At 41.1% G+C, this 23,535-nt stretch overlaps 3 protein-coding genes across 8 annotated transcripts in view; all 3 read left to right on the forward strand.

Annotated features, from left to right (window-relative positions):
* Positions 1-8,194, forward strand: part of LOC139931539 (pre-B-cell leukemia transcription factor 1) — a 61,493-nt gene extending 53,299 nt beyond the window's left edge. For 2 of the 5 annotated variants that reach the window (XM_078287766.1, XM_071925066.2), the window contains 6 exons: positions 443-633; positions 1,170-1,305; positions 1,551-1,710; positions 2,669-2,781; positions 4,265-4,354; positions 6,425-8,194. In XM_078287766.1, the coding sequence (XP_078143892.1) occupies positions 443-633; positions 1,170-1,305; positions 1,551-1,710; positions 2,669-2,781; positions 4,265-4,354; positions 6,425-6,517 (783 nt within the window). In that variant the 3' untranslated portion in view covers positions 6,518-8,194. The remainder of the gene's footprint in view (positions 1-442; positions 634-1,169; positions 1,306-1,550; positions 1,711-2,668; positions 2,782-4,264; positions 4,355-6,424) is intronic. The other 3 variants (XM_071925067.2, XM_078287767.1, XM_071925070.2) reach the window with 3 other exon arrangements.
* Positions 8,195-11,854: 3,660 nt separating this feature from the next.
* Positions 11,855-18,791, forward strand: prtfdc1b (phosphoribosyl transferase domain containing 1b). The gene is made up of 9 exons (XM_071925095.1): positions 11,855-11,973; positions 12,307-12,413; positions 12,976-13,159; positions 13,726-13,791; positions 16,143-16,160; positions 17,281-17,363; positions 17,566-17,612; positions 17,758-17,834; positions 18,031-18,791. Exons 1-9 carry the CDS (start codon positions 11,926-11,928, stop codon positions 18,076-18,078), a joined length of 678 nt encoding a protein of 225 aa, XP_071781196.1. The 5' UTR covers positions 11,855-11,925; the 3' UTR covers positions 18,079-18,791.
* Positions 18,792-20,465: 1,674 nt separating this feature from the next.
* The window catches only part of arhgap21b (Rho GTPase activating protein 21b), a 37,940-nt gene continuing 34,870 nt past the window's right edge, over positions 20,466-23,535 (forward strand). For both annotated transcript variants that reach the window (XM_071925111.2, XM_071925112.2), the window contains exons 1-2: positions 20,466-20,589; positions 21,461-21,665. In XM_071925111.2, the coding sequence (XP_071781212.2) occupies positions 21,591-21,665 (75 nt within the window). In that variant the 5' untranslated portion in view covers positions 20,466-20,589; positions 21,461-21,590. The remainder of the gene's footprint in view (positions 20,590-21,460; positions 21,666-23,535) is intronic.

Here is a 23,535-nt window from a genome sequence, read left to right on the forward strand (position 1 = left end):
GACAGAGAGGGAACGAGGTAGACTGAAAGATGGAGTGAAAAGAGAGCGAGAGAGAGAGACAGTTTAAACCTCTTGAACGTGAACGGGACTGAAAGCCTCCTGTCATTTTAGATTTCTCTTCACTTGTCACATTTTCTCTCCCATTGAAGAAAAGTCTTTTTAATATTCAGAGCACTGCGAGTCTTGCTACCTCCACTGTATGACTCCGCTGCCACTTTGTTTGGCGTGAAACATCGCACTGTCTGCTACTTTAATTCAGACTATTCTTATTACTACTGACACAACTTCTGTAATACTGTCAGCACTAGGCCTACCGCTAAAGGTGCAGCTACTTGAGAATCCAATTTCGCTCTGTTGTTCTTCCCGTAGTGTGGAGTCTGAAGCTGTCGAGCCCCTATGATGGTTATTCTTTTTTACGAATCCTGTCTGTCTGTGCATCCAGGCGTGCAATGAGTTCACCACCCATGTGATGAACCTGCTGAGGGAGCAGTCTCGAACACGACCCATCTCGCCCAAAGAGATCGAGCGCATGGTCAGCATCATCCACCGCAAGTTCAGCTCCATCCAGATGCAGCTGAAACAGAGCACCTGCGAGGCCGTCATGATCCTGCGCTCACGCTTTCTTGACGCCAGGTCTGTGCGTGTGTGTGTGTGTGTGTGTGTGTGTGTGTGTGTGTGTGGATGGGGGGTGGGGGTGGGGGGTGGGGGGGGGGAGCAGGTTGTGAAACATGCTGCGGTTGGGTACAGCTAAAGTACTTACAACTTTTTTTGTTTAAGAAGCAGCAGTCTTCTCTTGATATAAATCTTTTTTTAAAAATGTCCTGTAGCGTCTCTCTATTTCTATTCTCTATTCCTTTAAAAAAATATATTTTTATTCCCCTGATCCAGCTGAGTCTTTGCCTTTCATCTTGAATTTTTGGTTTCTTTCTTTTGTTTGTTTTGAAGTCCGATTTTTTTTTCTTCCCTGCACAAATTAGTGATTTGGATCCCTTCTCTCTATGTTTTTTCTAACTGTATTTTATTGTAGTTTTTTAATCATTTTGCTTCCGTGTTTTAGCACTGTGCAAATAAACTAAACTGACCTCTATCTTGGTGAAATGGAACTGGAAGAGAGGACTCTATTCATTTCTTTTTTTATTCTCTCCTTCTCCCTGCTGCTCTCTGTCCAGACGAAAGAGGAGGAACTTCAACAAACAGGCGACAGAGATCCTAAATGAGTACTTCTACTCCCATCTCAGTAACCCCTACCCCAGTGAGGAGGCCAAAGAAGAGCTGGCCAAGAAGTGCAGCATCACAGTGTCACAGGTACCAGCAAGAACTAATTAGCCTACTTAGACTTTACACTTTTCCACTGTGTGGTAAATCAGTGGTAAATAAATAAGTCTGTCAAAAGTGCTCCAAAAATTCTAAATCAGTGGCAATCTGCTCTCTTTCTCTCAAGCAAGGCCTTGTAGAATTGTAATTTTCATTTAACTGCTTGCATAGATATCAGCTTTAATTAATAAAGGGTCGATATCTGAGCGGCTATCATATCACTGCTGTTTTCGCAGGTATCAAACTGGTTTGGGAACAAGAGAATCCGATACAAGAAAAACATTGGCAAGTTCCAAGAAGAGGCCAACATGTATGCAGCGAAGACCGCAGTCAGCGCGACCAGCGTGTCGGCTCACGGCAGCCAGGCAAACTCCCCGTCCACCCCCAACTCAGCAGGTGAGCTTCAGTTGGACGTTGTAGACATTAAAAGAATCAACAATCCAAGGATGAGGGATTCTTTTAATTCTGGACAGTGATATACCAGAGCAGAAAGATAGCAGAGAGAAAAAATAGAGCACAACCCCAACTCAAGAATTCAGTCTCTGCTGTTTCATTTGACTAACAGAACACCCCACGCTTCCCTAACTAACCCAGTAATATGGTATGGCTTTCTCTTTTTTTCTTGTTGCTGCCTTTCTTCTCTTTCTCTCTGCCTGTTTGCTTCTCTCTCTGTCTCTCTCACTTGGTTATTCTCTCTCTCTCTCTCTCTCTCTCTCTCTGGTATTGACCTCTTGGTCTTGTGGACGTTAATTTATCCTGTCTCTTGTCCGGTTGACCTTGTGCATGCCATTAAGCTGTTCAGAGGGCAAGCCGAGTCTTTTGTCATATAGAGACTTCTCAACTGTATTGGATTAGGACCGGGTGTTGAAATCAAGTTACGCGATGGTCTCTTTACATCTGGGGAGTTGGGGTCCATTAAAGACAAAGAGGATTCTTTGGGTCTTCCTGCGGATCAATTAGTACTTCCTTAATGAAACACCGGCAGCATGGAGCTTTAACAACAAAACAATCCATAAGGCTTATTTTAACTGGATTTTAACAATTTTATGGTGATTATACATTTCATGGTTCTTATTGGTTGATACTTTTTTAAAATTATGGTTCAATTATATTTTGATGTGTTACTACTGTATCTGCAGCTTGCAGTTTTGTAGATAGTGGACACATGTTGCCTGCTGCCCTCCCCAACTAACCCACTTAATGCACTTTTGCTTTTGCATGATCATTTTAACTCCTTTTCCCTTTCTCCTCTCCTTCCCTTTTCCCCTTTTTCTCTCTTCTCTACAATCTTTGTCCTACTCTCTTGCTGTTTCTCTCTCTCTCTCTCTCCTTGTCTGACTCTGTGTATTCTCAGGTTCTGCTGGCTCTTTTAACATGTCAAACTCCGGAGACTTGTTCATGAGTGTGCAGTCCCTCAATGGGGACTCGTACCAAGGGGGGCAGGTTGGGGCCAACATACAATCCCAGGTAGGCGCCTCTCCAAGCTTAGTGTCTGACATGACCAAAAGATCACAAGCTCTTGCAGATCACTTGTGAAGTTGTCGAGCCGCTGACCAGTCTGGGAGCGTAAATGCATATAATGACGGAGTCTCTTGACCTAGTCGGCGAGACAGAGGTTATACTCAGCCTTAAGCTTTACACTTAATGTAGAAGCCATTGTCAACCCGACAATGGCTGAGTCGACGACTGCAGACAGTTTTGGAAATGGTGCAACACTCATCAGCACTCCTGACAAGGGTTCGCATAGCCACTGGTGCACTCCAGCACTCTGACCTTGCCCCAGTGGACAATGATGACCAACACAGAGTTTCTGAGTGTTACAACTCTCACCATAGATTGGAGAGTCACCACCCGTGGTGATATTCTCATTTGGTTTCAGCGCTTTTGGCATCATTTCTCCATCTCTCCACCCCGCCTTTCTGTTCAAATCAGCTCTCCAAATGCTTTAGGTCATTCATGAATATGCAAAGCGATGACCCCCGCAGGAGATGAAGAGGTCCTGTGGGTCGGTCTTTAATTGAAACTCATGTTCCTCCAAAAGGTCATTTTCCTGAACGTTTCAAAATGGCCTCACTACCGGGGTTGCAAATGAAACCAAAAAAAGAAATCACAACTTTGACCAAATTGGCCTCCTGAATGAAGTATTCTGACGCTGTGTGAAATCCATATGGCAGGTGCGCCTCCTCGCATAACCTGGCGGGCTGCGCTGCCAAAAATTGCAAAGTGGCTTCCAATGAAGCCATGAAGAACATGGGAATGGCAGCATTCCAAAACAAAAAAAAATTTATTCAAAAATAATACGACACTTGACCTCAATTATACCGTATTTTTATTGATGGCCACATCAGGCTAACACGTTTCGACATAAGCCTTCATCAGAGCATTTGCTGGAGTGCTGTGTGTGAAATCCTTGTTCCATAACTGAAGTTGTTCCACTCCCCCCCTTCACCCCCCCCCCCCCCCACCCTCCCCACCCCCACTCCTCCATACACACACACACACACATACACACACAAATAGACACCCTTTTTCAAGTGTTGAGAAAGAAATTGATTTGAAAAATAGCCTGCATCTCTACATATACAGGAATCAATATAGCGAATAAAATATTTTGTTCTTTGTCAATAGTCTAGATCTGTAAAAGTAGAAATCATGACTTGAGGATCATTGTATTTTAATGTCTCTGATTTTATTGTAGCATTTAGCAACAACTAAAAATATATTCCTAATGAGTTGCTCTTTGTCACGGTTTGTGTATTTTTGTCCTTTTGCGATGTCTGTTATCAAGCTTGTAATAGCAGCCAAATCATTCTAATTCACAGTTTGTAACCTTTTCCTGTTTACGGTACCCTTTTACTATCAGACTGACCTTTCCTTGCGCACGGCGGTCTTTGTTATCCGCAGCTTTTGTCTGACCAGGCCTTTTGTCTCTGTGTCCTCGCTGTTCCAGGTGGATACCCTTCGCCATGTTATCAGCCAGACCGGAGGATACAGTGACAGCCTTGCAGCCAGCCAGATGTACAGTCCACAGGGCATCAACGTAAGACCTGTAAACAATCTCCTTCTGTCCTTCCCAACGTTTCCCCGCTGTCTTACTTTCTGAAATATTCCCCAGTTACAGGGTGTGTATAATTCAGTGTGTATATTGGGATGCCACTTAGCAGGGTGTGCTGGGGTTGGGCTGTTGTCCAGGCGTTTGCCCCCCTGCTCCAGTCATGCCCTGGGTGGCAGGCAATGAAGCAGCGGCCAGGCTGAGTGGCTGGACACGCTCCTAGTCTGTCGGAGGATATTAGCGTTAGCAAGGCACCTGCAGCCGACAGGAACAAGGACACAGGTGTCATCCTCCCCCCTAACGCCGCTCTCACATTGGCACCCTAGGACAAGCCATACCTCCCTTCCGTTCCAAGGTTGGCTTCAAGAAAAAAGTTCCCAGTTGCTCCTTCTTAAAATAACTCTAAGTAGCCTGTGAAAGACTGGGCCAGTTTTCTAGGTCTTCGCCTTGCCGGGCTGGGCAGGACAGGCAACACTGGAGGCGGTGTGTTAGCATGTAGATCCATAGCGACAGGCTGCGCGGGACTGAACAGAATCAATACGACAGTCACATAGACAGAACGAGCGGGGCTTTGGGCTAACAGTCCAAGCACATTGGTCAGATCATTCATCCACAGCCACAGTGACACTGACAGCCGAGCCTGCAACACCCCTCATGCTAAAATAAGAACGTGGACGCACCCAAGCCATCAGCTTCCAGTGCAGTCCACGCTGCAACAAAACGCAACAGGCTCCGGTGTAAATAGGTGTCATTCAAAACCCTGTCCCGGTGTGTTAGACAATGGGAATAAGGAACTACGATCAAAACGGAAATACTTCTACCTTCACAGCAAAGAAAAACTAACCTACAACCCCAAATGTGTCGTGTTATGGTGGCATGTTGGGTGATGTAAGAGTTATTTTTCTCTTTATTTGGGATGTGCTAAAAATAATGATAATAACAATAATAATAATAGTGATGATGATTAGGTAGGCAATGCCTCAAAACAAAAATTGCAGAGAAATGTATTTTACTAAATTGTTGAAATACTTCTAAGCATTTCAAAGGGAGTTCTGAATGAGGAGTGGGCACTTTGTTATTTCGCCAGACAATATCTTCTGGTTCTGAGCTGTGAGTGAACATTCATGTGGCGCACCTCTCCTTCTGTATCCTTGAACAGCAATTACACCCCTTAAATTGCTGGTGGGTGTTGCCTCTCCCAAAGATTGGAAATGCTTTTTTTTCTCTCTTTCTTTTTTTTCTCTTGGTGCTGAATAGGATGACAGATAGTCTTTATGTGAAATAACAGGGTTTGGAAATAAGAGGCTGCCAAAGCACATTTTCAGCATTCACTAATAGCACGGAAATTGCTATTAATGTCCTTAATGGTCTTTAGTCAACCTTTTTTCGTGATTGGAGAAGGTTTCCATTTTACAGAGCCATTTTATTATTTTTTTTTCCCCAATAGCTAGTGTGATAATTTGGTATAATTGATTCTTTTATCAACCATCTCAGGGGTATATTGGGAGGCACATGAAAGGTCTGTGTATTCTGTGTAACATCCCCTCTGTTTAGCTCACATTATGTCAGCCATTTTGGAAGGGAAACGGAGGGAAGTGGTCCAGAATATTTTTAATGAAGATTGTGAATCTCTTGTGACCCAGTCAAACCCAGTATTTGTCAGTTTTTTAGTGTCGGCTCTTAGAGTAGCAGTTGGACATATGTCACTGCTGTTGCAGAAAAACTTTTTAACTCCAATTTTGGTGATTTTCGTATTTTATCATTTTTGAACCGGAGATTTACTTTTATAGTTTGAGCAGGTTTCATGACCTTAGGGCCCAGGAAACCCACTCAAAACTCATTTTAAGATTTCAAAAAAGCATCTGAAACTCATCAATCTGAAAATAAGGCAGTTTTGTCTACATTCTTGAACAGTTGCAATAGCGATATACACAGCAACATATTACAGCAGCAATATATACCTTCTAATTCATTTTAATCGGGATATTAATACACTTAACAAGTTCTTCCCCACACTCTATCATCATTAGCTAACTTTCTCCGGTCTTATCTCCACAGACAAATGGTGGCTGGCAAGATGCTCCAACTCCTTCGTCAGTGACATCACCCACAGAAGGACCCGGAAGTGTTCATTCGGATACCTCCAACTGAATACGTCGATCTCCGCGCCTCGTCCACAAAAACGAACTGACCTTGCTATTCACAGTATTAAAGATATAGGAATTCACTGTCCCGGAGTTTGGAGAGGTACTGTGAAATCCTAACTAGAAAAAAACAAACTTTCCTCTGCTATAATGTTGGACATTTGGGATACAAAGTAAAAATTTCGCAATGAAAATCAAAACAATACTGCAATGAATGGAGATGTTTGTACAGATTTCACATTATATTCAGAGGGCTGGGGTTACTTATTCACTTGTGATGTTTTCACTCATAATGATGAAATGATGTGATAAGATAAATAAATCAAACCATTGGTTTTGACTGAAAATACTTCATTCTACCTCTCAGCCACTAAAAAAAGTAGAAAAAAATGTCAGTGACCATTATTTGTTTTGTAAAAATGAAAAATTTTGTCTTTGCAAGCAAGAGGCACATCTTCTTACTTACGTTTTGTTGTCTCTCACCTATTCTATGGTACGCCATTTAGACTTAAATATTGCTCAGTTGTTTACAATGTGTGCTTGATAAAGTATGTTCATCTTCCCTTCTGTCTCCGACAAGTCAAAACAGAGTTCTGTCAGGAGATATTACCTCTAAGGTAACCCTGTGAAGTATGTTATCTGTAAAACAATAAATAAATACTTGTCATCAACTCAGACAAGCTTGATTGACATCATTCATTAAAATGAGGATATATTAACTCAAAACCAAGTCATTTTCTTTCTGTATTCGTTTTGGTACTACAGCACATGGGTAGAGTGACAGTAAAGTCGCAGGCTTCACTGACACGATGAGGAAAAACAGGAATTTTCTCTTCTTCTGTTCTATCCTGGACATTGAGAAAAACCTTTTTAAATTACTGAAATCCTCCATGATATTTTTATTGACCCCACCTTTACATTTGGTGTCCTACAGATGTGAGATAAGTTTTTGATATTGCCAAAATGCTGCTGTTAACCAAAACAATTGTCGAGAAAAGTGTGTTGCCCATCAAGCCACTGTTAATATATTCTTTCAGCAGACTATGACTATATACATCCATCCTGAAAATGTTGCATCATTTGTTTTCTAACCATTACTTTGAGTCTGTATCTCCTGTCACCTGTTTAACAGTGGTGCTACAATCAAACATGAGGAAAAAGAAAGCCAAGTGAATAATGCTGTCCCAGTGAAAGAGAAAAAAAACTGTTCAAAAGTCCAATAACGATTTCTACAGCAAAAAAAAAAAAATCTGTCAAGGATGTCTATAACTGAGTTTGTTTTTGAGTACATTGAATCAGAATCCACTTAAACAGGGAAGTCATTATGTTAATAGAGTTTTACATGCTTGCAGTGGATCCTTGCTCTGGTGGAGCAGGTAACGAAGGGCCTGAATCCACACCGCAGCACAGTAGACAAGCACAGGTCAAGAGATGCTTGTACCATGGAGCAACTGGACATGAAACAAGCATCCGGACAACACCTGAACTGTCGCTCAGTCCCATCTTTTAGTTGCTGCTGAGGACGTTTTTTGATATAGAACTAATACTTTCCACACCTTGTTGAATAGTCTCCTCTTCCAGGCGTTTATTTAGATCTATAAAGCATTTTCAATATGCAGTCGATATATTATTCTGCTGTTACTGCTTTAGTAACCCTAGAATTGACACCAAAACAAATGTAGACATTTGAGTTTATGCTTGTCAATACCATCAAACTGATTTGTTTCAGTGTTAAAAATTCATGAACATTGTAAATGTTAATCATTAAGATCTAAAGAAGGGACAACTCATTATGTCAAATAATGTGTTTTCTGAGCATTCTAACCTTGTTTATATACATTTTTATGTTGTGTGGGCTATATGTTTGCTCTTTTGTATTTTGTTATTTTTTATGGTATGCTTAATGTAGGCTATTACTTTTTTGCTTTCCTACTCTCGTGAATTAGCTCATGAACTTTCAACATGTGTTTATGTGCACCATTGTGCTTGACTTGCTTTGTTGAAAAGGGTTTTCAACACATTAAAATGATATGTAATACAGCAAGATCATACATCAGCATTTTTATTATGGAGTTTATGAGAGAGCAAATAATTTTCATTTTGCTCACCATCATTTGAAGGCAGCAGTGGCACAATGGTAATCGCAGTCACTCTTGCGATAACTGAAAGTCAACCAAGGTTAGTAATTGCCAGCAGACATCTCCCTTTTTATGGCCTCCCATCTCCCTGCCTTCCATAATGGCTCCTATCCAATGTATTAGTGTACAGGCACTCAGTGGCATACAAACACACACACACACACACACACACACACACACACACACACACACACACTACCACTATCAGATTTAGCTAACAGTAGAGGGGCATGTCTTTTTCACCACCAATATGGTGATGTTCTCTATTTGGAGTCAGTGTGGGACCCCAACGACTAAAAGTGTTAAAGATGAGATTTGGACAGCAGCGTCTCACAAGTCATATCTTGTGTGAGACAGATTAATCAGAAATGCTGGATGAGAAAGACACATGACAAATGGCCACAGATCCAATATAGGATTGACTGTGCTCTGTGTGTACGTGTGTACGTTTGTGTGAGTGTGTATGCGTGTGTGTGCATTAGAGAAAGAAAGAAAGCAAGAAAGCAAGAAAGGAGAGAAAGAAAGAAAGAAAGAAAGAAAGAAAGAAAGAAAGAAAGAGAAAAAAGAGAGAAAGAAAGAGAGAAAGAAAGAAAGAAAGAAAGAAAGTCAGTACTACTTATTATTTAGGTCATCTTGAGGATTGACTGTGTTCTGTGTGTGTACGTTTGTGTGAGTGTGTATGTGCATTAGAGAAAGAAAATGTGGGAAAGAAAGCAAGAAAGAAGGGAAGAAAGAAAAAAGCAAGAATGAAAGAAAGAAAGAAAAAAGATAGAAAGCAAGCAAGAAAGAAAGAAAGAAAGAAAGAAAGAAAAGAAAGAAAGAAAGTAAGAAAGGGGGAAAGAAGGAAAGAAAGAAAGAAGGGAAGAAAGAATGCAAGAATGAAAGAACGATAGAAAACAAGCAAGAAAGAAGGGAGGAAAGAAAGGAAGAAAGAACGAGAAAAAGAAAGAAAGAGAAAAAGAAAGAAAGAAAGAAAGAAAGAAAGAACGAGTCAGTGCTGCTTATTATTTAGGTCATCTTGAGGATGGCCAGTCATTCCTTTTCGCTGTCACACATATCAGAATCTGATTGGAAGGGAGAGGAATGGTCGCGTCCTTGTGAGATTCTCCCCTCAAATGCTACAAACAACAACACTGACATTATCTGGCCGGACAGTTGCATGTCTGACAGAATTACTTTCATAGCGAGCTGAATATTCATAATTGGCCGAGCACAGGGGGCGAGGGTAAGGGAACAGTTGGCGGTAAAGTCTGTGGACGGTCACAGGTCTTGACTGCTGAGTGAGTGTGAAATGCCAGAGCCAGACTGCTCTCTGGCCCCGGGGCGGAGGAGGACCAGGCCCGCTCGCACGAACAGCGTGGGCATCAAAACAATTTGACGAGACTTGATCAATGGCCCAAACCTTCATCTGGCTTGTGCAAACACTGAGGACGGCGTCACACAATGCAACATGCTCACGAGCTCGGGTTTCACGCGCACGGGCTGTTCGTGATCGCTTGGTAATTTGCCAGTGTCACAGCCTCGCGCCTGGCTCTATTGCTGAGACTCGAATTTGATAAAGACTCGGAAAGACATATTTCCATTTGAAGTAAAATTAGCTGTGCGGGCCATCTTACTCGTGTGAACTCTTCCTGACCAACGCTTTTCAATCATTTTGAGAGATTTTGCAACGCAGTGTTGTGGTTACACCCCTCCATTCCTCAGAGGTGGCACTCTGCTGGCTGATTGAAATCTAATGTTCCTGTTGACATCTGGCTCCCCAGCTGTCAATGTACCACTGTTTAATTACAGCTGCTGTGGATGTGCATGGGTGGGTGGCCCAGACACCTTGTCTCACCCTCTTAACGGACCCCCAGCAGACAGCTCTAATGTGGAATGACACAGCCGTCCAGTCTAACAGCCCAAACCCTGCTGCTGCTGAACAAGCTGACCAGAGGAATCCCAGGGTTCAAGGCTTGCAAAAAAGCTCAAAATTTGGACTGTTGTTCACAATGGCATAGGTGAGAGCGTTTGGCCTCTTGTTCTCTTAAATTGAAAACTTTGTCCTTACAGTACTTTCACTTCTACTTAAGTAAAATATCAGCAACATAACAATACTTCTACTTGAGTAGGATGTTTTAGTACTCTCTCCACCACTGAGTCCACTCTGTCCAGTCCAGTCTGTTGTAGTTATGCACCCCATGGTACTTTAAATAAAGGTAAGGTAGATTAGGTAAACTAGGCACTTTAGGTAGAAAGGTAAATTGAAATAAGGAGGAATTAGGATATTTATTTGGATTTTTATGAAGGCAATGAAGGAGAGATTTGAGTCTGTCATCGCCACAAGAGGAGCCTCTGGTCTGACTGCGGCACTGTTTCTAGCATTTTCATTCCCTTACCACAAGATGGCGGTGTTAACACATTTGATTACGCACATACATTCAAATCATTGGTAGGCCTATTTAAATATTATAATAGATCTGTTAATCTTAAATAGGTTATTCAAATATTTTTAATTTATAATTAAATATTTTTCTAACTGATAGGTACACTATACCCTCCTGGCAATTCTGTGTTTACAATAAGCAAACAACTGATGTGAAACTATTCTGCAAGACTCCGCTCCACTTATCTTTATTTCACAATTCAAAATCCGTTACAAGACATTCAAGATGTCACATGCCTCTCTGTCTTTTGTTTGTTTTATTGTTTTCTAAAGTCATATTCCTCTGAAGGCTCAATCACAAGTAATTTGGGCTTCTATGATAACCAGCCAGTCCCCCAAGTGTCACTCAACAAGGGTCACGTCCCGAAACGAATTATCAAACAACAACAGTGATGAATGATGGCACGCTACCTTTGTGTGCAAATCGGGAAATTTGCAGCTGTATCATCCACCTATTAACCCGGTTACCACTGTGTGAGTGCTTGTGTCTGTGTGCCTTTGGCTGTGTTGAACCCAAGTCCTGATCTGCTCTTCCCCCATCCGCCCAGTGAGCAGATGAGTGCTGCCGAAGGGCCTCTGAGCCAGACAGAAACTAAAAGTAGGGGCGCCTGAGCCCAAGTCATCCAAGCCATGGGGGAACCGTCCCATGTCGCCCCCTGGTGTCTGTGGTCTGTCCCACCGCCCGCCACAACAAAGTGTGCAAACATTAGTGGTTGGATGTGAACTGGGAACATTCTTTCACACCGATGCTCCTCCTCTCTCCTCAGTGACAACTCCCGATAGCTGCTATAGTGCCAATTTCTTAACGACTAACCAGCGCACTTTAGAGCCTTTGTATCGGGAAAAAACAACATGGCAGACGACGCCGTCCAATCTGAGGGAAGAAGCGGCGGAATTGTGGTAATTAAATAAGAAACTAGCCCGGGAATGGACGAGTGTGCTAGTGTCCAACATGCAGGGGAACTTTAGGCTACTCATTCATGGATGCACATGCTTGCCCACGGCGCAGATCGCAAAAAGTTTGCGCACGTTGTAGATCAGGGTTTTTATTTTCTTCAATGCAACATTCAGTCTCTCTCTGGCTGGCTTGACGCAGTTTATACTGATAATAAGTATGCAACTTTGTAACATGAGTCCGATCGTTTCCCTCTGGTTTTACTTTATCTATGCAATCAATAGTACTGCAAACAGTGTAATGTTCGCGTTTACAACAGTGTATCTTTTTCCTCCCAGATCAAAGATGATTGGCCAGGCTACAGTTTAGACCTCTTCAGCTATCCAGCTCACTATGCAGGGGATTTAGACTGTGTCTACATCCCACATGGCGTGATCATGGACAGGTACAACACTAAAAAAGATGGTTCTTTGGAGGTTCTCTGTGGATATAATAGTGCCATGTATAACCATTAAGCTAGTTTTTAAAGCTTCTTATTTGGAGTTTATTCAAATAGCCTACCAGAGATTATACGGCTACAGAACCATTAAAAAGTTGCAAAACCATTAAAAAAAACATCACTGGTCGTTTTTAATAGAACCAAGGGGTTCTGTGAAGCCATCATTTCTATAAGGGGACACCATTTTTTATTGTATGGTTCTGTATAAAACTGTCAGTGTTTCTTCATGATATCTTATATTAAATGATGATCTTGAAAATAAAAAAACAAAAACAAATCAAGAATGACTCATATTTTGGCCTAAGTACTATTATAATGACGGATTAGGAGCTCTTTTGTGATTCTCACCCAACCGGATCCCCAGCAGTTGGTGCTGGAAGGCAACTTTGCATTGAGTGTAATCAACATCAAATTACACTGGCATTAGTTCCAGCATGCTCATGTTTTTATGTGAAGCAAACATGTTGAGCTATGAAAGATAAAGTCATGTTGTTGTCTAACCCTACAGGACAGAGCGCCTTGCTCGAAACATCATGGACGACCTGGGGGACCATGCCATCGTGGTGCTGTGTGTGCTGAAGGGAGGCTACCAGTTCTCCGCCGACCTGGTGGATCGGATCAAAGCTCTCAGCCGCAACTCCAACCACACAATACCCATGAGGGTTCATTTCATACGTCTGAAGAGCTACCTGGTGAGGCTCTGCCCGCTTTAATACAGAACGCACACAGACATTGGCACTAGGATAAGTGGCGTGTGAAAAAAATGGATACTCCCTTTATGCTTAAGATGATCAGCCATGATGGTCGAGTCTCATGACTTAGTCAGAAGATGTATGACTTATGTTTTAGATAATGTTATGACAGTCGTATCTTTGTGTAACTTGGCCTTGGATGTGCCGTATCATGTGGCCTCCATAGCCCATGCAAAGGAGAAAAATACTGCAGATTTGCATGCAGATGATGCTATATGCTTATTTTGTAAAATACATATTTACCTGAAGTTCATCCAGTGTTTCCAGTATAGAGATGATTTCCTTCCATAAAATGTAGCCATTTTATGAAGGCAAAATACTGTAACAGTATCAAATAACGTGCTTTACTTCCATACCAGGAATTATTTTATTAGAGTAGGAATCACTTTTTTTGAAAATGGTGAATGTGTTGATACTTGTTTAATAGGTTATACCAGAGCAATTTCTAACACATCTGAACAACAGTAACAGCAACAGTATGTTGCTCTCGTTTCTGTTTATTGTAGAATGACCAGTCGACAGAGGATCTCCACATTCTGGGAGCTGAGGACCTTTCTTTTTTATCCGGAAAGGTAATTATTATCAACATCACGCAAAGTAGCATCCTAAAGAAGAAGAGTGCATCTGACACCCATGAAACTCTGATGTTGTTATGAGCCCCACTACAGTGAAATAAACTGAGATGGCAGGTAATGTTTGACGGCAGCCTCAAGAGGGCAGCCTGTCCTATAATCTGCTATCTCCCCCCATCACTGAGGAAATGGTTCAGTGCTTCTGCAAAGGAGATCAAAGATGGCAGTTACTGACAAACCAACGATGACCAAAAGGCATCTTTTTTCCTCTGGGAATCACACATGATTGTTTAAAGCATCCTATAATTTAATCCCATTAGAAGAAAAATATAAAATCCACTCCCAGTGGTGTGTGTGTGTGTGTGTGTGTATGTGTATCTGTAGTTTAATTCTTAAAGCCAGCAGACTTAAATACTATAACTATTTACTTTAGCGTTGGCTTCTAATAAGTCTCTTAATTAAATACTTCTCATAATTAAAATACCAAACAATTGTTGCAAGGTGTCTTGCCAGCTGCTTTGTCCTTACCAAGCCCTGAAAGACTGTATACTATTTACTATAGGGTCTTGTCGAGACAGTATAGGCAATGCATACCTCTACATTGTCGCCTACAGCAATTCATAATCACCTTGAACTCTGGAAGTGTCAAAACAAAACTCTCCATTTTCAGGACCTTATAGTAAATATTATTATATGGTCTATCTGGGCGAGGTCTGCAGAAGACAAGGACCAAGCAGCTGGCAAGATACTGTTCAATGTTGGCTGCTACTGGTAGAAAAACAATGTAGAGAAGGCATTGCATTTGTATCCTTGCATTTTAATTGTTTTGTATGAACACACTACATACATACTGGCTACAAATTGAGCATACATGAAACTGCCATGGCTTGCACAATATCTAATTCTATCTTTGTTGTTTCTGTCCCTGTATTTCTTGAATTGATGTAGACATGAAGAAATTATGTAAGTGTGTGTGTGTGTGTGTGTGTGTGTGTGTGTGTGTGTGTGTGTGTGTGTGCGCACGCACGCGCGCACACGCGTGAAGGGCTTGTTTGTTTGCTCAACCACTACTAATGGACTCATAGGTCAACAAGAGGTAGTTTTTTACGTAATATAAATCAGCTGATCTGAAACTCACGGTCACACACACTCATAAGCTTCACACACACACACACACACACACACACATTGATACACTCTGTAGTCAGGCGTGGCATAGCTGCGTGAAACATGAATGAGATATGAGGTGGTGAGCTTGACTCATTGCCTGTTGCTTTGCTCACGCAGTATTTTAAGGCTGCTTGTGAAATCCCTGAGCTCTCCGCGATGTACAACTCAATTTAGTCACCCCATTGGTAACTGAATGCTGCTGTGTTTTGCTGGAAGAAGTGATCTAATTGCTGTGTGACACGGAGCACATTGCACAGTTTATGTTAGGCCTACGCCCATGCAGCTTTTCGCATACTGTAGTTTGCCCTTTCTGTGTGGAGTTTAATAATATAGTTTATTCTTTTATATTTCTGCCGGGCCACTGTACTCTAATTCAATCTCAGTATGGATAATGAGGCAGAGACAAAGCATGACTACATGGTTGGTTGAATCCTTTGTTTGAAAAGAAGTGGCAGCGTACGGCTACATCTATTTGGCAGTTTACGAGTTTGTCGACTCCGTTTTTTTCTTGACCAAGATAAGTTTGTCAAACTTATCCAATCTAAAAACTACCCAATTGTCTCCAATTGAGTAGACAAACATTTGCAGAATCTCAGCTATTTCAGTGTGACATGAAAAAAAAGCAATGAGCATAGATTTCCTATCTGGATGAGGTTGGCATTTTTTAGGTGCCCTCATTTCCTTGAGTAATCACTGGTGTCATAACATGTAATAAAACTTTATTGCTATACCGCTTGCTTTAATCATTGTGATTGGATATGACACAGCTGACAGACCTTGTCTCAACACTTTCCTCTCCCCATCTCTAAATTAAGATGTGTAGAGATTATAATTTTCTCTTTCTGTGGCTTTCTGTTGCTGTGTGGGACAAAACACTGATAGAGGGGGAAGCAGCTCTGATTGACAGGGCCTGTCTTAAAAAATCATTTGTCAAATTGTTTTTAGAGTTTCCTGTTTGACTATATAATTTGTTGCTGTATATATTTCAGATCATAAGAATGCACAACTGTTTAGTGTAGTTATGAAATCACTGTAGTACGGTACATAGCGTTTGCACACCAGCCTTTGTGAGTGTTATCTTGGAATGTGTGTGTGGTTGATCAGAGATAGCTTGTTACCCATTCCTAACCATATGTAATTGTTTTCTCTCCTCCCTCTCTTCTCTCTCTTTCCAACATAAGAACGTACTCATTGTGGAGGTGAGTCAACCATGGTTGTGCTTCTCTATTTTTCCCCTGACTTCACGAAATGGGCCCATTGTGTTCCTCGCTCCAGATGTTTATCCAGGTCAAGAGAAGACATCTTAAAGTTTTTTTTTTGTTCTACAGGACCTGAGTTCAACATGAGCAAACTTTTTAATTAGCTGCCCTATATCTGGGAAATTCGAGAGCTGTTTTTCCAAGATGACCCAAGAAACTTTCTTGTTAGCACAATAATTGTGTTCTGCAAGGGGAATTAGTGCACTGGGAAGGAACGTCATTTACAAGAAAGAAATCAATTCTTGTCATACAGTGGGGGGTTACTTGAGTAGATATCGCATGAAAGGGCATATTGATACTGCAATCATTAGCCAGTGCTCAAACATCAGTGAATAGGCCCTTACCAATAGCTTTCAATGACTGCTATTTCAGAGGGATATATTGCGAAGTATAAGAATTTCTTTCTTGCGGTCTTTTGAAATGAACCCTCTCTAAAGGTTATTCTGTGATTCTTTATTCAGTGTTGCATGTGTTCTTTATATATTGCAAATTTTACTCTATTAAAGTATATGCTCACATGCAGTCAGTCTGGAAAAAAATAGATTTTATGTGTAATAGTCTATGGATAATCCATTCCTATATTAAGCTGTGTTGACGTTTATACATTTTGAACAATGAGCAATGATGATGGGTAGCTCTGTGTTACATATTAATGAGGGCTGAGAAACACACACACACACACACAAACACACAATAGATGCATAATCAGCCAGCAGAAGAACTGAGGCAGCAAAACATACTGCTATGGCTTAAACTCCACTGCTACTTCTCCCTCTTCCTGAGGCTGACGACATTTCTCAATGTCAGATGGGTTTTTGCGTGAAACACCACACGCTGGTCAGACCTTCCCTTTTTCAGTGGAAGCCAAGTCATTTCAGAGAAGACGCACATAAAGAGTTTGCAGAATTGGAGTACAGTGTGACCAGGTTCTCCCTTTCACTTTTGCTCCAATGTGAGAAAACTCAGGCCCTCTTTTTTTTTAATTTTTTTTTTAGCTTGTTTTACATTTGGGGTGTTGGTAGTTTCCTCCTGTCTCAACTCATCTTTCTGTCCCTCGCAGGCTATTGTAGACACAGGGAAGACAATGAAGACTCTCCTGAAGCATGTTGGAGCCTTCAGGCCCAAAATGATCAAAGTAGCAGGGTAAGTCTTGGTTGAAAAAAGCTGACCTGCTCCCCGAGACACTCAATTTCCTCTTTCTGGTCTAGACAGACAGAGAGAGAGAGAGAGAGAGAATGAGGGACACAGGTTTCAGATGCTACTATTAAAATAAACACTGTTACCATGACGTCCTATGCGACAGGTGGGGATATCACATTATACCGTCTGCTTTTATCTTTCTCAGATTGCTGGTGAAGAGAGGGCCACATAGCTCAGCATGTCTCCCTGACTGTATGTACCTGACCAACCCTTTTCATGTTTTTATGACTCATTCTTTCATTGCCGTTAAAACAATGGTTGCCGCTCATTAGTCGTCAGTGAGTCAGCGGACTATGGAACTGCTTCCAAATGACTTTCCTCCCGTCTTTGATTTCAGATGTTGGCTTTGAGATACCCAATCGTTTTGTGGTTGGATATGCCTTAGACTACAATGAGTATTTTAGAGACCTCAATGTAAGTCACTTTAATTTGTCTTTTCTGACTTGAGTCACAGTGATTCTGCTTCAGAGGAATGGCTCCTGATGTTAATAACACTGAATGTCATGGCAGGCATCATATCACAAAAATATACAGGAATTGCTGTAATGAATTTTGTTGACCTCACTTTTCTTCTCCATTTTGACTTTTCTCTTCTTCTTTTTTTTTTTAGCATATCTGTGTGATCAGTGAAAGCGGAAAGATGAAATATAAGATTTAAACGGAGGACTGCAAAAGAGGTTACTGTCATAGAGATGCCTGAACATTTTCCATGAGAGCGCATTCACTTCCAACTGCTATCAAGACATTTCATCTCAAACATCCCTGTTCCTTCATGACATTCCTTCTAATTCCTTCTGTCAAATGTGTCTCTCCTTTAGCAATAAACACAGACATTTAAAGGTGGTTTTAGCAAAGCATTTACATATTTGACCATGTTTTAATATTGCAACTACATTCTTTATGTTTACAAAGTCGAATTAGCTGAAAGTTAGCTGCTAGGGTGGTTTTGTCTTGCTTTACGTAGTTTTATTCTAATGCAAAAGTCATCTCAATTTTACTGCTTATTATATGCAATGTAAAGGACTTGATAATCATGACCTGTATGAATGTGATAGATTTTGTCGGATTGGTTAATGATACAGTAACTGAGAGTAAACTCAATGTCAGCTGCTTTTAAGACAAAAAAGGGAGTTGGTCTGTTGTATTAGGAAATTACTGTGCTTTTGGTAATAGAATGATAGATCTTCACCTCTACTTTGCCTTTTTAATGTTCCATTAGTCATTTGTCTCGCTGTCATCTTTGCTGCTCAGGGGCAAACAAAAGGGTTTCGTAAAAACACTAAGTACACTAACTACCTCTTTTTGGTCTTTCAGTATTTGAGATGTAGTGGGGTACTTTTGTCATTCCTGTATTTTCTTTTTTGTATTTAACACACAGTAAAGTATTTGATTTTGAACATTTCTGAGTTCTAATTATGTGTCACTTGTCTGCACTATTCATAATACCCAATGACATTAGAAGCACATTTTCCAATGTTGATAATATTTAGTTTAAACTGGTATCCTGGTGGAGCTCACATGATAGAGAAACCCAGTGTGCCTCACATGTTTTTCTTAGGCTGATGGTATACAAAGGAGGTTTCTGACTCATCCAAACAATATGTTGAATATTTAGTTTTGATCATTTTATTATATAATCCTTACATGTTTTATGATATTAAGCTGCTGGGATTTTGTATTTGTGATTGTCCTGTAAAAGGAAAGTGATCCAAAATCAAGGACTCCTTCATTAATTTCCCCTCCAAACACCTGATCTGTCTTTTTGTTAACTGGTGCGTGATTCACATCTTTTCAATAGTGAGATTGGCCAAAGTGGCATACGGTTGGAAACCTGAAACACTTTAACCCAGTAAACATTCTCGGGTGAAAAAATAGGTTAGCTGCCGATGAACTACAGATAGTAAATGGAACAAAAGAGCGTCCGTTGTGAGAGCTGCTGGGCTCTTTTTGTATACCTGACATATGACTCCTAGTGTTGGAGCAGGGGACAAGAAGTGCTATAAAAACAAAACCGTTTTTCCTTAGTAGTGAGGTCTGTTGGGGATTACAGTGAATTGACATTGTGACCTTTCAGTAGAAATTAGCACTGCGGATAAAGTCTTGTGACCAAGAAATCCAAGAGTATAACAGTAACCTTCCTATTCCATATACTGTATACTTTGTGGGGGGTAGTTCACCAAGATGTGTTGCCTCTGAAGTACCACTGAAATTGGTTTAACACTGAAAGGTTACTTTCAAGGCTTACTACACCCAATAGCCACAGCAGAGCCACTGGAAGTAGAACTGGCTGGACAGGACAGCTTTGTGAAAGTCTCCCTCCTAGATTGACCTCTGCAACAAAAGCTGCCAATCCCAGGAACAGGTGGTCCCTTATGTTGGAGAGGAATAAAAGGGACATTTGTCAAGTCCCTGAGGATCAGAGCACTTTTAGTCTCCAATTCCAATCTCAGATTTTGTGTGTGGGGTGGGTCAGTGTTGTTAAAAATTGCATTTGAAATCTGTGCTTTGGTGATGATATAACGGCTGCATGATGAGACTGATTGGGAACTCTGGTGTGCTCTCTGAAACGCCCAGTGGGAATTCACATTCCACATCCACTGCCATGCACATGCCAGTCCTCCTCGACCCCACTTTGAACCAGGACATGTGACTCTTGTTGCCTTGTTGTGTATAGGAAACGAAAGCGGACAGACTTACATTTGTAAAACTTTGATTGAAAAGTTAAACTTGAGACAATGCACAAGTTCTCTGTGTTCGTTATTATTTTTTCCCCCACAGATTGCTGTCGATCGATTGAACTCCATTTGAAATAGTAAAAAACACCACCTTTGAGCAGGACAGCGGCCAGGTTTTGTAAACTCGCATTGGATTGGTCGAGTCAAATACAACGCCTGTTGTGATTGGCTGAGAGTGTCCTGTGCACAGAAGGTGGGCTCCCAGAGAGTCGGGAACGCTGGAAGCAAATTCCAGTTACAAACTGCACCATGCGCCTCCCCGGAGTGGGTTTGGAGTAACCATTGAGAAGCCGTTTGTACTCCAAATATATGAAATTATGACAACGTTTGACCATTTTGGAACTTTCGAGCTAGGATTTTACTGTATCTACTCGCTTTTATGGACAATTACTGCCGCTGCACCCCGCCTGTACCGACACTTCTGAACTACACAGGTAACTTTGTTTAAACTCCAGCCGTTAGCTTGTATGCTAACACCAGCGTTAGCAGCAGCCTGTTGCTACTACAGTTGACTTGGTTGTTGCTCTTTACTAGCAAGCCTCAAAGATAGCGTTCACAAAGTAACTAACGTGGAAAATAGCTACAGTTTATGTTATTGTCCCTACTTCGTCTACTTTATCGTATTATTTTTTAATATTCCCCCGAAAGTAACAAAGGAAAAGGTATTTACTAATGCCTTACTACTTTGACCATTGTCGCTCGGCTGAGAACAACAGCTCGACACGCTCTGTTCGTGGTTCAGATACATCGAAAACATTGTTTCATCCCCTCTCGATATCAGTCACGAAATCGGTGTTTTCATTTTTCAGGTACTAAAAGAATGAAAAAGTTACTTGACTTATAATTTATAACACAGGTTTCATAGATTTGATGTGATTTCATTTCCCAGTCTGACGGACATTTATTATGCCCTCCCTCCCCAGTACTCCACTTGTTGCAGGCCATTCATTACGGTGTTGACCGTTCACGTTGTTGTTGTGCTTAAACTCGATGACATCCAATCTGTCTTGTGTTGCTTGAATAATCTGGTGATGATGATGTGGACTACCACATCATTGCCCTCAGTTTCTACACACAGCTTTAGGTGCTATTCATAATCCTGGATTTTTCTTTTACTGGAGAAACAATTAAACAATTGAGTTATAGGTTCATGTTATTTTGACAGACCCTCAACAGGTGGGAGATGCCATATTTCAGCAGGTCACACAAAAAGCTGTCATGATTTCAATAAAATATCAAGCTCAATTATAACATAATTCTCTCTCTCTCTCTCTCTCTCTCTCTCTCTCTCTCTCTGTAAAACAGCTGGACAAAGAACACAAGCAAGAATGGAGTGGTGAAGTGGATAGAGCACTTGAAGTGTTTTCTTGCCTCCTGCTGGAGCTAACTTTTCGATGTGGGCGTTCACGGATAACAGCATTTTAAGTGAAGTTGAATGATGGCATCACCTTGGGTTCATTCTTGTGGCGACGATGATGAGAGACAACCAACAAGATCTTCTTTCTGTGAGGTAAACACCACTCAAACCTCAGACTCTGTATCCCAGGCTGTGCTATTTATGAAGTGGCGATCATCCTTAAGTTGTGATTTTGGGGCAACTAGTGTCATGGTTTCACTGCCTTACCTCTTTCAGTATGGTGGTGGGGGAAGTAACTGGTTTGACACTTTGGCCCAGCTGTTAGTGCATGTAACAACCCTCCTCTGTTTGTTTTGCTCTGTTTCTCCCACCAGTGCTTCACTGTTTTGTTTTTTTGTTTTTGATAGTTACAGCCATAGGGTTGGTGTCAAAAGTTTTTTGTCTTGTAGCAGCTAGAGTTGATCATTGTAGATGAAAAGAGCCAAAGAAAGGTTTGAGTTACTCAACAGTGAACAACAAAACACAACACTGTTACAAAACAGTGTTTTAATTGCATTTGAAATTTTAATTAAAACTTATCATTGATGTTAGAAGTGGGAGGAGACAATGGGATGGAGGCCATTATTCAAACCCCCTCTTTAAGATTTTTAAGCTGTAACCCCTGTAATACCAGACAGGACACCATCTGCTCCTCTGGAGGCTTGTCGTCTGAAAGAAGACCTTTGTGGTAAACTAGGTAGCCCATACTCCTTTTGAAAGGAAGGTCACCTATTTATAGAATCTGCAGGTTTTTTTTTTTTCATTTCTTCCATCCCCTTTAATCTAATATTCAGCTCTTCCCTGCTTCTGTGTGGATAGAACCTGAATTAGGGATGTAAAGCTCCTTGTGTTTTCACTGCTGACAGTCTAGAAGTGCTGAATATCATTTTAGATCATTGTGCACAACACAGGGAAGAGAAGGATCACTTGACATTAAACAAGACATTAGATAAATTAGCCAGTGGTAGGGCCATTGTTTTTATAATTTGGCCAATTAAGTACTGATTATATTTCATGGATTGATAGCCATGGGTTTATTTTCCAGGCCGTTGAGAATTATATTTTGAGAAGACTATTTAAGAGCGTAAAACACCTTCTTAATAAAACAAGCACAATAATATTTGAACACCGCAGTTAACCCTGTGCAAACAACACACACTGCTAGAGGTCATTCAGAAGCCATACGCAAGGAAAATTTATATTGCATCCCAGTTTTCCTCACTGCTACTGCAAAAAAAACAACTAAAAATCTCAGAGGAAGCACGTATCTATGTTGTTATCAAGCAAGACTATCTGGAAATACCCCATTGGCAATCTTTGCTCATGGAAACTGACATATCTGGAGTCATATATTGTATTTTAACGTCTAAATTAGGTTAATGTAATAGTACCACAAACAGTTCTGAAGCTGAAACTTTCCCCATATCCCCAGAAAATAACCATTGGCATTGTACTGGTGTCATTCATTTCTGAAGTGTCGCTTGATGACTTGACAATCACCACAATGACATTAGTCTTGGTTCTCTTGCTCTGTTGTCCAAAATCCTTGGAAAAATACATGGGAAATCTATTTCAGGGTGTATTTTTGCTTCTAGCTTTAGTACGGTGTGAGGCCAACCTCTGCTTCAATCCCTCTCTTAGCAGTTTGTATCCTTCTAATCAGGCTACCACACACACTAATTCATGTGCTAATTTTGAGCTGGAAACCCCCTGGAGTCTCTGGTGCTGGGATTTTCTGGAAATGATGACACTGAGGATTTGATGACTTAAGAGGTTTTTGGGAGGTTGTTTTTTCAAGTTGGGGCTGGGCACAGTTCACTCTGAAGGTCTCTTGGTGCATTTATAACAAATCACAGAGTCTCAGTTGAAGGAGACAGGTCACTGAAAGATTTTTCATGATATTGGGTGTGTCTTTGTTTTTATTCAGAAAGCCTGACTCTGATAATGATGTAAGCATGCAGTCTTTTCCCTCCCTCTGGCCACT

This window comes from Centroberyx gerrardi, chromosome 13 (genome assembly GCF_048128805.1).
Source record: "Centroberyx gerrardi isolate f3 chromosome 13, fCenGer3.hap1.cur.20231027, whole genome shotgun sequence".
Classification (NCBI taxonomy): domain Eukaryota; kingdom Metazoa; phylum Chordata; class Actinopteri; order Beryciformes; family Berycidae; genus Centroberyx; species Centroberyx gerrardi.